The 15,308-nt window shown below is 38.0% G+C and overlaps 1 protein-coding gene across 2 annotated transcripts in view; it reads left to right on the forward strand.

The window, feature by feature from the left end:
- MEIS2 (Meis homeobox 2) overlaps positions 1-15,308 on the forward strand; it is a 165,933-nt gene that overhangs the window by 6,764 nt on the left and 143,861 nt on the right. For both annotated transcript variants that reach the window (XM_026051755.1, XM_026051756.1), the window contains exon 7: positions 8,552-8,666. In XM_026051755.1, the coding sequence (XP_025907540.1) occupies positions 8,552-8,666 (115 nt within the window). The remainder of the gene's footprint in view (positions 1-8,551; positions 8,667-15,308) is intronic.

A 15,308-nucleotide genomic window follows, 5' to 3' on the forward strand; every position in this document is an offset into this window, starting at 1 on the left:
AAAAAAAAAAAAAAAAAAAGTATATGATTCTCCAGTGCAGTTTCTTTACAAGAGTGTGTTTCAAGTGGAAGTGTAGAAATGGAGCATGCTTATGTTTATATTGAGGAGATTAGATAAACTAGCCTGTTTAGGGTTCTGGCAGATGGCGAATGCTCAAGCCAATTTGTAGTGCTCCATTATAATATTTAAATTCACACACAATGATAGGACAAGGGTGAAGGGGGTTAGCATTTTGATAATTTGATAACTATTATCTTCCCTAAGAAGAATCTCCTTTTGCTTTTGTGGCCCAAAAAACAAACTCCAGTAAATATGACAACCCATTTATCTTGCACCCGTTAGGGTTTACCACTTCATTGGGTATTATAATTTAAAGCCTTTTATTTCCTGGAGATTTGAGCTATAACATTTTTACTTTAGCCCCCTGCTATTTGTTTTGAAAGGAAGCAATAATTTGTGCAACCAGAACACCAACTGGGAAATGAAGAGTTGTATCACATAGTTACATTTTATTCATGCGTTTTGGGAGATGTGTCTCCTTATTGTATTTTTTTTTAATATATATATTAGCTTGTTTTCCTGACAAAACTTTAACATAGCTTTATAGCTTAATCAAACTACTGTTTATGTATACTTAGATTCACATTGTGCTGGGTTGTAGCAAGGAGAAATCCACTTTTATTCATAAAGAAGGAAGAGTCTTAAAAAATTATTCATATATAGATGCAAGAGTATAAAGTGAACTATCTTTTGTGAGCGTCTACCTGAAAATTTAATAGTTCAAGAATGCAAATTTGTCCAATTTGGCTCTCCAGGTTTATTTTTTCATTTGCTTTGATATGCATATTTAATATATAGCCTGAGGCGAGATCTCATTTGGTGAAAGTTGGTGCAGGGGTGATGATGAGCCACTTCAGAAGGACAGAGACAGCATGTTGTTTCCTCTGTTTTATGTATTGGCCCACTATTCTGATCCACGGATCTTCCCCTCATGGTTTTATTTGCACATGAAATACCAGGAGCATTTCAACTGATTGGCTATGAATAATGACAGCCAAAAAAGAAGTGTAGTTTAATTTGTTGTGTGCCAAGGTTTCTCTTGTGGAGGCGACAGTTTGTGACAGCTGTTTGACACCCCCAAAATCTGTACACCTCTATTCTTATTAAGTGGTATCAAGCTGCACTCTGTGTGTGTGTGTGTTTGTGTAAAAGACGTGTGGTTTATGTGCATGTGTGGGGTGATGGTGGTGACAGTGGCAGCGGTGAAGTGAGGACTAATGCAGCCCTCTAATGCCATTTTATTCCTTTGCTAGACCTGAAAATGTAGCTCAAGGGAAAGCAACAGAACGAAACGTGGGATTAGCCAATATTTACCATGAGACTTTTAAAGTGGGATATTCAGATACTGCTTGTTTCCTTTTTCAAAACCTACTGCTGTAATATTTATATAACTTAATTGAAAAGCAAAAACAGTAGCAACAAAGAAATGAATGAGCCCCTTAAAGATCTACCTGTACTGTGGAAGGAGACAGCTGTAAGCAGTTGGGCTATATGTGTTTGGTAGTAAATGCATATGTTGAATTTTATTCTGGCGCACTATTAACTGTTATGTAATACAGTAACTGCAAAGGGGCAAGGGACCTGGTAAATCGAATAGTGCGGTGCAGACCACAAGAAGCTGCAACTTTTGTTATTGTTCTGCTGTGTTTAGTAAATATAACAGTCCATAATTAGTGTTTGAATTTTTAACGCCCTCATATTTTTTTTATTGCTCTGAGGTATTAGCTGTAGATGGGAAGAAGGTAACTACTGCTGTGGCCTGGCTGAAACAGATCAGTTAAGGGGGGAAAAGAGAGAAAGAAAGAAAGAAAGAAAGAAATCTTTCCAGCTGCAGTTCAACTTGAGTTTCCCAGCACCGAGAATTTATTATTGTTCAATATAAACATGCTGTGCCCTATCCTGTATACCAGTTCAGGCTGCCCACAGATCTTTCTTTTTTTTTTTTTTTTTTCTTTTTTTTTCCCTTTCTTTCTAACTATACAAACCTGCAAACCGTAATACCCATAAAATCTGGAGTTTTGAAACTCTTTTTTCAAGCATATGGCAGCATTCTCCACTTTATTTACGTTCCTTTCATATGTGGCTTCACCTGATGCCACACAGATCTTCCTTTAGCATAAACCTACTTTGAAGCTTGGTACTTCTCCCACGTAAATTTATCGATCTCTTTCACTGGCTTTTATGGGGGCAGGATCAGGAACGTGGTCTCCTTTATATATGTTTATATGCTAAAGTCAATTTGCAGCTGAGAGGTAATACTATACAGATCATCATTCGTAAAATATAATTAAAAATGGCTAGAAAAATACATACATCTCTTTTTTATAAAAGGACTGTTGACAGATTAGAAATCTGATGCCTTAGCTGTAGAAGAGAAATATTAGTTTGAATATTAAACCTTTCAGCTCTCAACTGAGGAGATATTAGATAGAGGGTTTTTTTGTACTTTTGGACATCAAGATATTTTACATCTTTAATATTCCTTATTGAAGACTGATCTATGCAAATTCTTGATGTCCTGAAGATGAGAAAATAATACAAGTAGGGTGCTATATATCTCTCCCAATTATATAATTAAACTTTTTGGCAAGATTTCGCTGACTAATGAGGAAGTGATTGCTGGCCCGCTGCTGCATTCTCTAGGTAGTCCATACTTTTAAGGGTTTTGGTGGGTGTCCTGAGTGTGCTAGATATGCAGTACTGGGCTCCAAGTGTGCTTTCTCATTTTCAATATGACAGAATATGAGAATAGGAATGAAGTAGCTAAGTGAAGCAAGAATAAGGCAACTTTTTTTTTTTTTTTTTTTTTCCCAAGGAACACCAGGAACTTTCTGGTACTGTGGAGAGTATTGCATATTCTGTATTTCTGATGTGGGCTGCTGATATAAGTCACTGTACAGTGCAAATTCAACTGTTTTGATTTTAATCTGAGTTCCCCCAATCTGAAATAGTAATGCCTTTTACTGTCTATTTGATGTTGGTGTTTCCTCTTTGGTTCAAGCTGCCTATCATCCTAGAAAAAGTGTAGCCACATAAAATGAATTAGAAGGAGAATAAAAAGAAAAACAACAAACATTCAAATTTTCAGGTCTCAGTTCTTTAGTGACAGGTGGCTTACATGTCTGATATCAATTTTAATTGAAAAATACAAAGCACATACCTTTAAAAATGTTGCCACATTCTAGGAGTGTCAAAAATTTCTCTTGACACTTCTCTCAAATACAAAGCCTAGGGATATGAATGTCAGAATTAAAATTAGGTATATTTGTAAATATGTAAAAAAGTACACAAATACCTGATAGATCACAATGCTTTGTCTTTTAACTTATGCAATTCTGTTGAAAAACAGTCAGTTACTAGAGCTTGTTAAACATGCATCCATAAGGAAATACACCGTAGTAATACTCAGAACAGAATTTTTCCAAAACATATCTATCACGCCAAATCATTGTTTTACAAAGTCCGTTTTCTTATTGAAACTTTCTTTATAGAAGTTTATCATTGCCACACTCCACAACAGCTGCTATGGTCTCGCCTTGAGCCTTGTACGTATAAAACATACGTGCACGTACGTGTGTATGTGTGTTTGGGTTTGTACACCTAGCACGGTACATCGTGTTTTGATATACAGCAGCCCATAGGGACATATTTTTGTGGTCCCAGTCATGTCAGTAGTTCCCCTGTGTTTACAGGTGCTACTTGTATGAACAAGGTGAGCAAGATTTGGCTCGAAGTGGAGGGGGGAAATGCCACGTGCCTCAGTTGTTCAGCGCAGTTTTGGGTTTGTAAAATTAATTTACTAGAGCACCCTGCAGACCTCTGAGTTCAGTTATTGCCACAGACAGAGAGTTGTATAGCTCTTAGATTTCTTCTTGTGAGAGAAGGTAGGTTTTAGTTGCTCATTCAGGAGAAATGGTTTTGCCTACTGCGCGAGATAAAATTTAAGGGCCTGATCCTGCCATGGTTATACGCTGAGAACTTCAGATCTGTGAGCTCAGTCCTGTGCATTTTTCCTACATGGATATCAATTGACCTGATTTTGAATTTACTTCCCAGCTATAAATCACCCATAACTTCCTTATGGTTGTTTGTGTTTTTAATGTCACCATAAAAAACAGCGTGAAGTCAGAGTCAGCCCTAGTGGGACTCCACACACTGCCTCAAATTAACCAGACTTTGTACGGTGGAAATTCCGAGCATGCAAAGTAAGAAATGCAATTTAGCATGTAAGTTATCCCATATCAAATATACCTTACAACATCTCCGTCCGAGAAATCCTGTAGCAGTTAAAATCGCTTACAGTTTCCACCAGATTTGCAGCATCGACAAAAGTGTAACACATCAGATTTGCTTTGTATACCAAGAGACTCTTGTCCTTTCGGTTGCTCTTTTCCAGATTTAGCAAAATTCAATGGTGGTGCTAAATCAATTTTTTTTTAACTTTCAAGGGAAAAAACACCGGCAAAATTGTGTTTTCTAGGGAAGGCTGTGTGTGTAAATGAGAAGCAGTGGATAGCAGCAGAGTGATCTCCTGTGGCCCTGCTAGTACAAGCTTTCCCCATATTGTCTCCTGCTTTTATATTAATTACAACTTGCATTATCAGCTGCGAGTCTGTAGCCCAGCAAATAGAAAATACTGCCCCTGGAGACCTAGCTTCTTGTATCTATTTTCCATCTCCTTCTATTGTGCTCTACTCAGTATTCACTGCTTTTCTCCTGGTAACACTGCTCTTTAACACAATTAGGTAAGAGCAAGAGGAGCACCATATTTGACTCCCAATTATTAAAACTATTGGGAATAGATACATGTGTGCTGTTTATCTTCTGTGGTACAAGGCAGTAGTTTAGGTCATGCACGTGTGTATGTGTTATAGCTGTATTTGTGTGTATATGCATACGTATCTATACATATTCAAGCACAAAATAGGCAGTTGCATTTTAGCAGTGTTCATCCACATTCTTTGATGAGTTTCTGCAATCTCAGATTCTAGAAACTAGACCCTGCAAGCAGAAGGCAAATTAATAGTTTGTGTAATTCCCCTTAGCTGTCTACATTTCTTCTTTTCACAGCGCAATAGCTTAAAACAAATTTCATTGAAATCAATAGAAAAAAATACCATTATAGTCAGTGGACTCTTGATCAGGATCGCTCTAGATATTTAAACCACATTCATTAAGTGTTTCTAGTGAAATACTGTTTAGATGTGTCATTGGGTCCATTTTTTTTTTGCAGAGATATACATAAAATTGCTACTTATTATTCAGCATTTGGCCAAAAAGTTTTTTTTTGATGGATGCAAAGTTGGAAACAGTCTAGAGGGAAAAAAAACAGAAGTTGACTGACACGTAAAGTGATCTTTGTCAAAAGGAAAATATGTTTCTTTTTTTAAGCTCCACCCCTAGAGTTATTTCCATTTGTTATAATATTAAAGCATAGTTATTTTCCTCCTTTTCCAATTCTTCCAACATTCTACTGTCACATCTTGTAAATACCCCATCTTATTATTTCTTTCCTTCAACAAAATGCTGCCAAGTTATTTCCTCGGGAAATTGTGTCACAAGAAATACACTGAATTCCCAATCAATACAGTCTGTCTTTCTAAAACTGGGTCTACAAGCCGAGGTCAAGAACAACTCAGTCTGTTTGAGACAGCAAGTGTTTTCAGCTGCAGGAAGTCTTATTCAGTGATCCTTTCCAAATCATTACATTTTTGAAACATAAAGGCCGGCCTGGCTTTTGAAATACTGTATGATAGGTTTTGGATGACATTTGCCTTAAAACATAGCTGAGGTGTTACCAGTTAATTATTGTAATTTTCGTATGTGTGATAAGGAGCTCCAACAGCAGTGGCTTAAGAGAGCCTGCAGTGCATAAAATTAACATAACTCAAAGTGTTCCCTGAAAAGTTTAGCCTAGGTGAACACGTTACAATTATTACATTTTTCTAAAAGAAGGTTCCAGCCTGATGTTGTTGCAGGGCTAAACTCATGCTATGCTATTGTTTCTTCCCTTTTTCATGTATTTCTTCTAGCTCTTTATCTGATTACCATCCGGCAAACAGCTGACACTAAGAGGCTGCAGAGGGCTGAAGAGCTCCTGTCTGCTGTTTGCCTTCAGCTTGAAGCTATTTGAGTGGCTTCCTAACTCAGAGATAAAAAGAGAAGCTCATAGGCACAACTGTTTTAATCCAGGCTGTAAAGTGACTTGCTCCATTTTTGCATTTTATTTCCATCTGAACTTTTTCCTAACCTTATTTACAGCCATTGCCTTTTCCCTTCCTTTTTCTTTTTTAAATAACATCTGGCCTGCTTCAACTCTCAAGACTTTTCATCTTTGTTTTTCTGCATCTTTCCACCTGACTCTGTGAAATAATGGTAATTTTTTACTTATTATTAAATTGGGGGGAATTATGGTAGTTAGAGCAATTCCAGAGATCTAATTAATATAACGACCTCAAAAACATCAAATACGGCTGTTAATCTGTTTTTCTCTATTGCAATTCTGTGTTAGAAAAGTAGATTAGTGTTAGGGGGTATTTTGTCTTCTTGTTTTTGCATTGTAACTGATGCCTGTTTAGGAGACATCAGGAGAATTAGGAGAATTTTAAATCCTATGTTATCTTTGATTTACTCTTGCTATCTTGCTGTGGAAGTGTATGTGTGTGTGCATGTGTGTATTCGTGTAAGGTGAAGGGGATTTGGATTTTTCTTCCCTCTGGTCACCTAAGCCTTTAGCCAGAACCTTTTGAAGTCACAGGCTCTTCCCTTTGTGTGTGCCATGATCTGGGTCAAGCCCTCTAGATTTATGTGGCTGGGTTTTGTAGCAAGACATTATTTGGCAGTTCCAGTTTACGTTGCCATAGAGCATGTGGTACTAATCAGTGCTAGGAGATTACTTGGAGATGTTTGGTATATTTCTGGGACTAATTCTAATCACACTTACCCTGGCTTTTACAACGAGCAAATCAGTTGATTTTTGTTGAACTTACTCCGACTTTGTGCTGGTTCAGGTGAAGTCAGGATCAGTCATCCTCCCCCTCCCCCTAAGAATTTATCTGAACTCGTACTTGGCTGCTTTCAGGCTCTCTTCCTTTGTGCTTCAATAGACCAGTGTTTTTCACAGTGCACTTTAAAACATGCTGAAAAATAAAAAGAGATTTTTTTTTTTGCTTGTTTGGAGTTCTTGGAAGGTGCTCGATTTAAATTGTCACATGCAGGTGACAAGTATAGCAGGTCCAGCCCCTCGCCTGATCTGTTTCATGTGTTCTTGCTCTCCTTTTCTGCCAGAGGAAATTCCATCTCTTGCCTGCCTTCATGTGGTGCTGATAAAGCTTTTCCTGTACAGTAGAATTCCTGTTTTCCTTTAAGCAACAGCAGGGTATTGGGAATGATCAGGAAAGGGGAGGAGGACAGGAGGAGAATACACTCAACCAAGTAGCACTAAGCTGTAACGTTAAGTTTTTCCCTCTCTTATTCCTTTAAAAAGCAGGTCCCCGTGCCAGCAAAGCCAATACTCAATAAATTAGAAAGCTAGCATGAATTATGTGAGTGAAATACAGTAGTTGAGGTCTTGCTTAGCCAAGTTTTGTCAAACTTCGTCTGTCTGTCTTCTGCAGTCTCTTTTGTCATGTTTTATGCATAGTAATGCAGCAAGGATTACATAAAAATCACTATACATGTTATTTTATATAATCACCTGGTGGTTATTCTTGACAATACTTGTAAGCGAACTGTTAGACTGATACATCTAGAAAGTCTTTTGAAATGTGTCATATCAAGGTGGGGGGGAGAGGAAGCATCTTGTTTGTCATATATACCATGTTTCAGAGGAAGTTTGCTTTTCCCCCCACGATTTTTCATTTGCTTGAAGTTTTTCCAGCATTCAGAGTGGTGGCAGGGAGAGGGTGTGAGAGCACACTCCTCTCTGGCTTTTTTTTTTTTTTTTTTTTTTTTTTTTTCTCCCATTTCTTGCCAAAACGGTGTCCCTTCCCTTCCTCCCACCTCTGATCTGCCAGGGCAAAGCCAGGAGTGAGGAGAACTTTGTGCTGATTACCCTGATCCTGGTGTGAAAACCTAGGGCTGTAGTAACCTGTGTAGGTTAGTGGATACTCCCCTCCAGCCCTACCCCTCACTATCTCGTTAAGAAACTTTTGTATTTATATATTTATATATGTATATTTATTTCTGAAATGTTCCTATGCAAGGCTACTAATACAATTAAACCTAGATAACTCTTTGGAAAGTTTATTTGCTGGTTGTTGTTGTTTTTTAAACCTGTCTTTTAACAAATAAATCTTGCTACCTCCTTTGCTTGTCACTGCTGAGGAATTATTACGCTGTGCAAATAGTATCGGCGTTTGGCACGTTTCACAAATGCTAATGTGTATACTTTCCCCCACCTCCCTCCCCTCTTCTCCCGATTTTCTTTCTGTTCTTCATTTGCTATTGGAATGGGAACTGTGGAAAAAATTCCTTGGCACTCCGACACCAGAATCCCTCATCTTGGCGAGACCACGATGATGCAACGTCCACGCACTCGGCAGGCACCCCGGGGCCCTCCAGCGGGGGCCACGCTTCCCAGAGTGGAGACAACAGCAGCGAGCAAGGTAAAAGGTCAACCTTTTTTCCCTGTGCAAAGTAGGCATGACTAAAATAACTCCAGCTTTTTTTTTTTTTTTTTTTAAATGATATCAGTACATCTGCCTTTGAGTAAACACGGAGTGGCAGACTTGCAGGGTAATCAGCTGTAACTTAGGGAGACAGTATTTCCTTTTCTTAACCCACTTAGCTGCATTTTATTATTATTTCAAAGAGAAATATCTAATCTTCAAACAAGCTTTGTAATAACAATTGATTAGTTCTGCCAATTCCTTTACAAATTTGGTTATCTACAGTTTATTTTTTTGTGGTGTAAGTAAATATAATGACAGACATACTCTCCAGCTGTGATGCAGTTGCTCGAGCTGGGTAATGCAGAATTTAACCTGTAATTTTAGCTGGGGAAGTTCTCCTCTAAGAAGTTATGAAGCTACCAATTTATATGGAGAGGATGAAACAAAAATCTGTCAAAAAGTGTTTCTTGCAATGTTTGCTGGTACGAACTCTTTTTTTTTTTTTTTTGCTTCTGAACATCTCAATTGTGAATGTTAAACAGAGTTGTGTCTGAACTGCAAAACCACTTTTGAAACTACACAGTGAAACCCTCCTCAGGGTTCAGGAGGCCTAATTATTTTGGGGTTCTGTTTTATTTCTTATTGGTTTTCACCTAATGTGTAGTCACCTGCATCCATGCAGAGTGAGTGTCCATGGCTGTCACTTTGCAATGATAGTGTAAAATGCTCACTTGTCACCAGTGTGAGTGACTGCAGAAAGCACAAGTAAATGAGATTTGGACCTCAAGTGCTGACAGGTGGGGGGTAAAGATGGCCTTCTCTTTGAACCTAACATGATATTGGGTTTCCAAGACCATAGTTCAAGGTGGCATTACCTTTTCAAAGCCTTCGTGTGCTCCCTCTCTTACACACCTGCAGTGTTTTGCCACTGCTGCTTTCCCACTTTGGGGCTGCGTACATCAAATGCAGCCTGTTGACACATCGGTTGTTCAACAGACCACACAGAGCCCCAAAACTGGGGAGAGGGAGCAGCCTCTGCCACAGCTAGGGGTATTACCTTGGTAAGGGATGTCCTCTGTTATTAGCTCTGCACTGCCGACCACTTCTCACCATGATATTTTCCATGCTTAAGTAGACACATGACTTTCACGTGTCCCATTGTGGGTCATGCAGGTAGATCCCCATGTCCCTCTTGCAGTCTGGTGTGTATTGTATGCACTGGGGTTCTAGGAACTTGCAGAGTTTCTTGCTGGTACATTGGTTTGGGTTTGTCTCCTGTTTGTATGACTTGTTTATACATTTGTAATCTTATTGCTGATAGAAAGCAGCCATGACATAGGGTGTGATCCAATTCCAATGTGAGTCATTCAGGGCTTTTTCTCTTTTCTTTTTTTTTTCTCCTTCTGTGTGGTTGAATTGGAGCTGTATGGGGCCCAGCATAAACTATTATAGCTTCAGTGGTTAATGAAAGGGAGGGCTTGACTGCTAACAGCAGATCTGTGTTACCCCTAGGAGCTGGCTGTAGACTTGACAGTTGAAATATTGTTTACTTTGTATGTTGTGGCTAAGAAGTTTGATGTAGAAGGTTGTTTACATACTAGAAAAATGATTCCACTGAGTCATCTGCCACAGTGTGTTCATCTGCCCCTAGATAAGACATCTTGTTACACCTGTGTCTCTGCTTTGTTCCAACAACCTCGTATAAGTTGGGAACTGTTTTTCATAAAGCCGTGTTTAATATAGAGGAATCTCTACAGTGACACTCAGGTATCCTGTATTTCTCTATGCAATCTCTGATCCCCATCGCATAAATTAGCGGACTCAAGAAATATTCCTAAGCAGAAGAAGAAAGTAGTTGGTGACTGTAACTACATGCACTTCCCATTGGAAGCTGGGCTTTGCAGCAACGAGTATGGTGTAAACGAGTGTGTTGTGCTTATTTCTGCAGAAGATAACCAATTGCTGAAGGGCTGAATTAGTCGCTAGAGTGGTGCCTGATCTAGCAGGGTAAAACATAGCTAATACGCTTCCCTTTGTGCCCAGTCCAGCTTTCTAAAAGGAGGCAGTCGTCCAGTGGCAAATCAGTGTTCCGCTCAGCTGCTGGCAGCCGAAAGATGTACGATCGTACAGTACAGACAAAATTCCCGTTGGACTGCTCTCCATCTCTCATCCCTGGGAAAGATTAAAAAGAGGGAGGCCCGGTACAGAGATCTGTGCATTTTCAAAACACTTTCTTGAGCGGCAGGATTTACTTTATAATTCTGAAATGGAAGCAATTTGGTCCCTACCAGTTCTAAGATTACAAAAATCCTCTCTAGACCCATTCTGGCTTAGTTACTTATTTTGGTCAGCTTTGTTCCTCTGCAGTTTTGTTAAGACCTTCCTCAAATGATACTTCAAGTATTCCACTTTACCCATAAGGATTTCTTGAGAACAGGAGCTCATTAGAGTCTTAGGTTACATTAGCAACCTATGGGCTTTTCTGCTGATGCCTTGTGGCAGAGCAGGGATTGATTCAAACTACAGCCAATCTTTTCTTTCTCTCTTTAAAAACCTGTCTGTTGTTATTCTAAAAGAAAAAAAAATTAAAAAACATGTGAAACAGAAGAGCACCATTTTTGTTGATTTATGGAGGACACCTTCTCCATGACAGCACATGATGTCTGTCCCATTGGTATCAAAAGGGTTAATCTAGTCAAAGTTTCAAATGATTAGAAACATACTGGCATTGAAAGAGTTAAGGAAAGGGCCTTCAGGCAGTAAATGTTGAAAGATTATCCTAATTTTATTAGTGGTGAGTGTCTGTGTTGTTCTTAACATGTCACCTCACTTGTTCAACAGAAAACTAAGCTATACAACATATTGATCATCTAACGAACCTAAGTACTGGTGACCTGTAATCTACCAAGCCTTTATTGACTTTATCCTAGTTCAGATCCACAAATGCAGATCAATGCTGCATAATACTGTTTTAGAGATTAGTAATTATGTAGTGGATCTGATCAGCTTCTCCCTGCCCTGGAAAAAGAACGAGTTAAATATATCCAATAATAAAAGTAAAGCACTCTAAACATCTTACAAAAGAGAAAAAAGGAGAAGCTGATTTAATGGTCTAATGAGGCCATCTTCCAGAGACTTGTTTTGTGTAGGGCTTGCTTTGACCTTTCGCTTTGCTCAGGAGCCCAACGCTTCATTTTTCACATTCTTGCAATTACGTTAACGCTTCAAGCATTTCTGACTCCAAGTCAGCTAGCAACACCAGGCATAACTCAACACTGTGAGTTTTTCTCCTCTCTGTAGATTCATTAACAGGTCACTGGGGTCCCAACTGAAATTTAAAACTGACTGGTTCTGTTGGGTTAGTTGAGTTATAGCAAGGGAGATGGCAGGAAAGGGGCTGAGAGAAGGGGAGGAGAGACTGAAGACCCTGGGGTTTTTGCCAATGAATATATGTGTGTGCAAAAAAAAAAAAAAAAAAAAAAAAAAACACTAAGCAGAAGATTAAAAGGTGTGCGTAACTTTGTCATCCAGCTATTTCTTTGGAGGGAGAAAGGACATATTTTGAAAGTCTTCTGGAGCATTATGTTTTTCTTATTCTATGTGAAACAAATTGAGAAAATATAAAACTAAATGACTTCCAGAATTCTGAATCAGTTTGTACCATTGTGATGTGTATGATGCTCTCAGACTTCTAATTCTTATTTAATCTCTTTATGGGATATTTTAAATAATGAATATAGCAGATTATGCGTGGAAAGTGGGAAATAAATCTTTTCAATGTTTAAAAACATGTGGTCTACAGGAAAGCACTGGGGAATAATTTATTTCATATTTTATGATGATGGGATTGTATACCTGGTTTGTTATATTCTTAGTTTTGTCATTCAGAGAGCCTGATTAACCACAGCTTCCATCTGATACCGCTTTATGTTCAGCACCTTTCAGGATCAAGCCTGGGGTGGTAAACTTGACTAAGTCAGAAGCCAGAGACAAGAAACTTCCTCTAAGTTGTATGATGACAGTAAAATGATAAGTAAAAATAATCATGACAGTAAAAATAATAAAGAGGCAGTAAACACAGCTTGTCTTACTCGCATGAGTAGTCTTTGATTTTTGATGGAGCTATTTGTGGAAGAGGATCCCTCCTTTTATATAAATAGTTGAGGACTGCTCACTAGGGCAATATTTTAACATGTTTTTGAAACACTTGTGTGTTAGTTTGATGCTTGTCCCACAGACTTGTTTGCAGTAGCTTTCTCAGGGGAAAGTCTAATTCTCTGGGTCAGGACAAAGCCAACCAAGATATTAGCTGAAATCACATACCCTCATCCTAGGTAACATCTTCGGTCCAATGAATTTTGGAAAAGTTAAGTAATATGCTTCTTGATCACTGTATACCATCAAGTAATACAGAATTTTTTTTATGGAAATACTTGGTGAGGTCCAAAGGCCTGTCCTATTTTTGCAAGTATACTGATTTAGTAGGAGAGAAAAAACTTTGAACCAAACTTAAATAGAGGGAAAAGGGAGATGGATAAGTTGCTGACAATATGCAAAACAAACAAACAAAACCCTTTTCTCTTCGTATGCATATATGTAAGACTCATACAAAATCTTTCATGGAATTATTTTATCCAAATGTTGATACTACAGCTTTCATCCCTGCTGCACGCCCCCCCCCAAATGTATAGATAAATCTTTTGAGGCTAGTATATATGTTCATGCTAAGAATTCAGAACACTTTGGTTTATTCCTATTTGCACCTATCAAGCTACTCTGCATGAGGATACACTTTTATTTGAGACAAACTCTCTGCTGTAAGGACGGAGAGGGGAAAGAAAAAAAAGAAGAGGAGAAAAAAAAAAAACAAAAAAACCCTAACAGAAAGGACCAAACTTTCAGATTGTGAAAAATCAAGCTTCCTAATAAATAATGCTTCACTGGAGATGCATTATTTGAGCAGGCAGAGCTTTCATAAAGGTGAACTGTATGAAGTATGAAAAACTCTTAAAGAACAATGACTTTTTTCAGCTGAGGAAGATACAGGAAGAGAGTAGCCCTTATTAATTCATCTTTCCCTTTCAAGTTTGAGGGGCCCGTCCTTGTGTTGATATGTATGAGTAATTCCCATTAATGGTGCTGGGAGTTACGCATGTGCACTGGCAGGAGAATAGACCCCTTAGTGTTCCGAGCACACAAAATTTACATTTTTTTCCATTGCTGTAATTGAGATGTTGACAAATTGGAGAATATTGATGAGCTTTTGTTTTAAGTATTTCTTGCCAAGTTTGTTTTATTTTTCATGGTTCGAACAATGGTGTGGGTTCAGCAGCAAAGAATAATAAGGGTAGAGTAAAGATAACTTTGTATTTCAATATTTTGATGTGCCAATAGGAAATAAATTGTCTTAGGCAAATGGAATATGCTGTTTTAATCATTAGTTATGCATGAAAGAAAAATTGATGTTGACATCTTTGCTGTAAAATCGTTGTAATGGGGCCTTCCTTACAATTCATTTTTGTAAAATTCATTTTGTACATTTTGCAGCAATTGAACAATCCCTGCACTGTGAATAGGCAGAATTCCCAGAAATACTGAGACAGTTGGCCCAGTAACTGCTGAGCTCACACTGCACACCACATGCACATTAACCATAATGATGCCAGAACCAGCTTAGCTAAATATAGGCACATTTTACTATCCTCCCATCCTTTCTTTTCTTTCTTTCTATTGCAGGAGCAAAAACATTTTGTTTGCAGATTTTGTTTGATCGCAGGGAGTGGGGGAGCAGTTATTTCTACCGTCTCTCCAATAAACAGTATTAAAATTTCATAGTGAATCTTCACTGTACAGTTTTTTAATAATCAGGCTGGTGAAAGCTGTAGATTCCTCATCTTTTATTAAATTTAAGCTTAGTGTGTGGGCTTTTAAATATTATGCATTAAGACTTGCTCCTCACTCTTAATTCATGTAATTTTACACAATTTTACACAAATTTGCACATACATGCATATGAACAAGTGCATATATGTGTGTATGTATATGTGTATATCAACATATACACATAAGCAAACACTTACTTCCACATTTGAAATATGTTGTGCTGGAGTTTCAAATGCAGCCTAGAAAAACTCTGTCAATTGAATGTTTTCATAGTGGCAGCAATCTCTTTAAAATAACCCTAAATACAATATGACAGATGCCATCTGGAATAATCTTTTGCTAGTTGCTTTTAACTTTTATTTTTCCTACAGCTGAGTTCATCCCAAACTGGTCACTTACTGTTATGATAAACAAAGTGAAGTCCTTCCTCCCTTTTGTGCATGGCTGTTCAGAGAAAATAACTAAGTAGTTTTACTTAAGAGAGTGTTGCTGGTGACATGTTTGTGTCTACCCTCACTGTTTTTGTTTTGTTTTAAGATTTTTATCTCTTTCCAAATGAGAAAGATGGGATTCCCTCTCCTGCCATTCTTTCCACCCCAGATCCTATCTAGCTTAACCCAGTTTACCTCCAAATGCTAGATAATAGTCTATTTGCTAAATTATAACTGTATGTTTATTGCAATATTAATGGTTTCATAATACAACACATTGAAACATGCAGTAGCAAGCGCTTAAATGCCTTTCTGTGTTGTT

Source organism: Nothoprocta perdicaria, unplaced genomic scaffold (genome assembly GCF_003342845.1).
Source record: "Nothoprocta perdicaria isolate Ctin4 unplaced genomic scaffold, notPer1 scaffold_8, whole genome shotgun sequence".
NCBI lineage: Eukaryota > Metazoa > Chordata > Aves > Tinamiformes > Tinamidae > Nothoprocta > Nothoprocta perdicaria.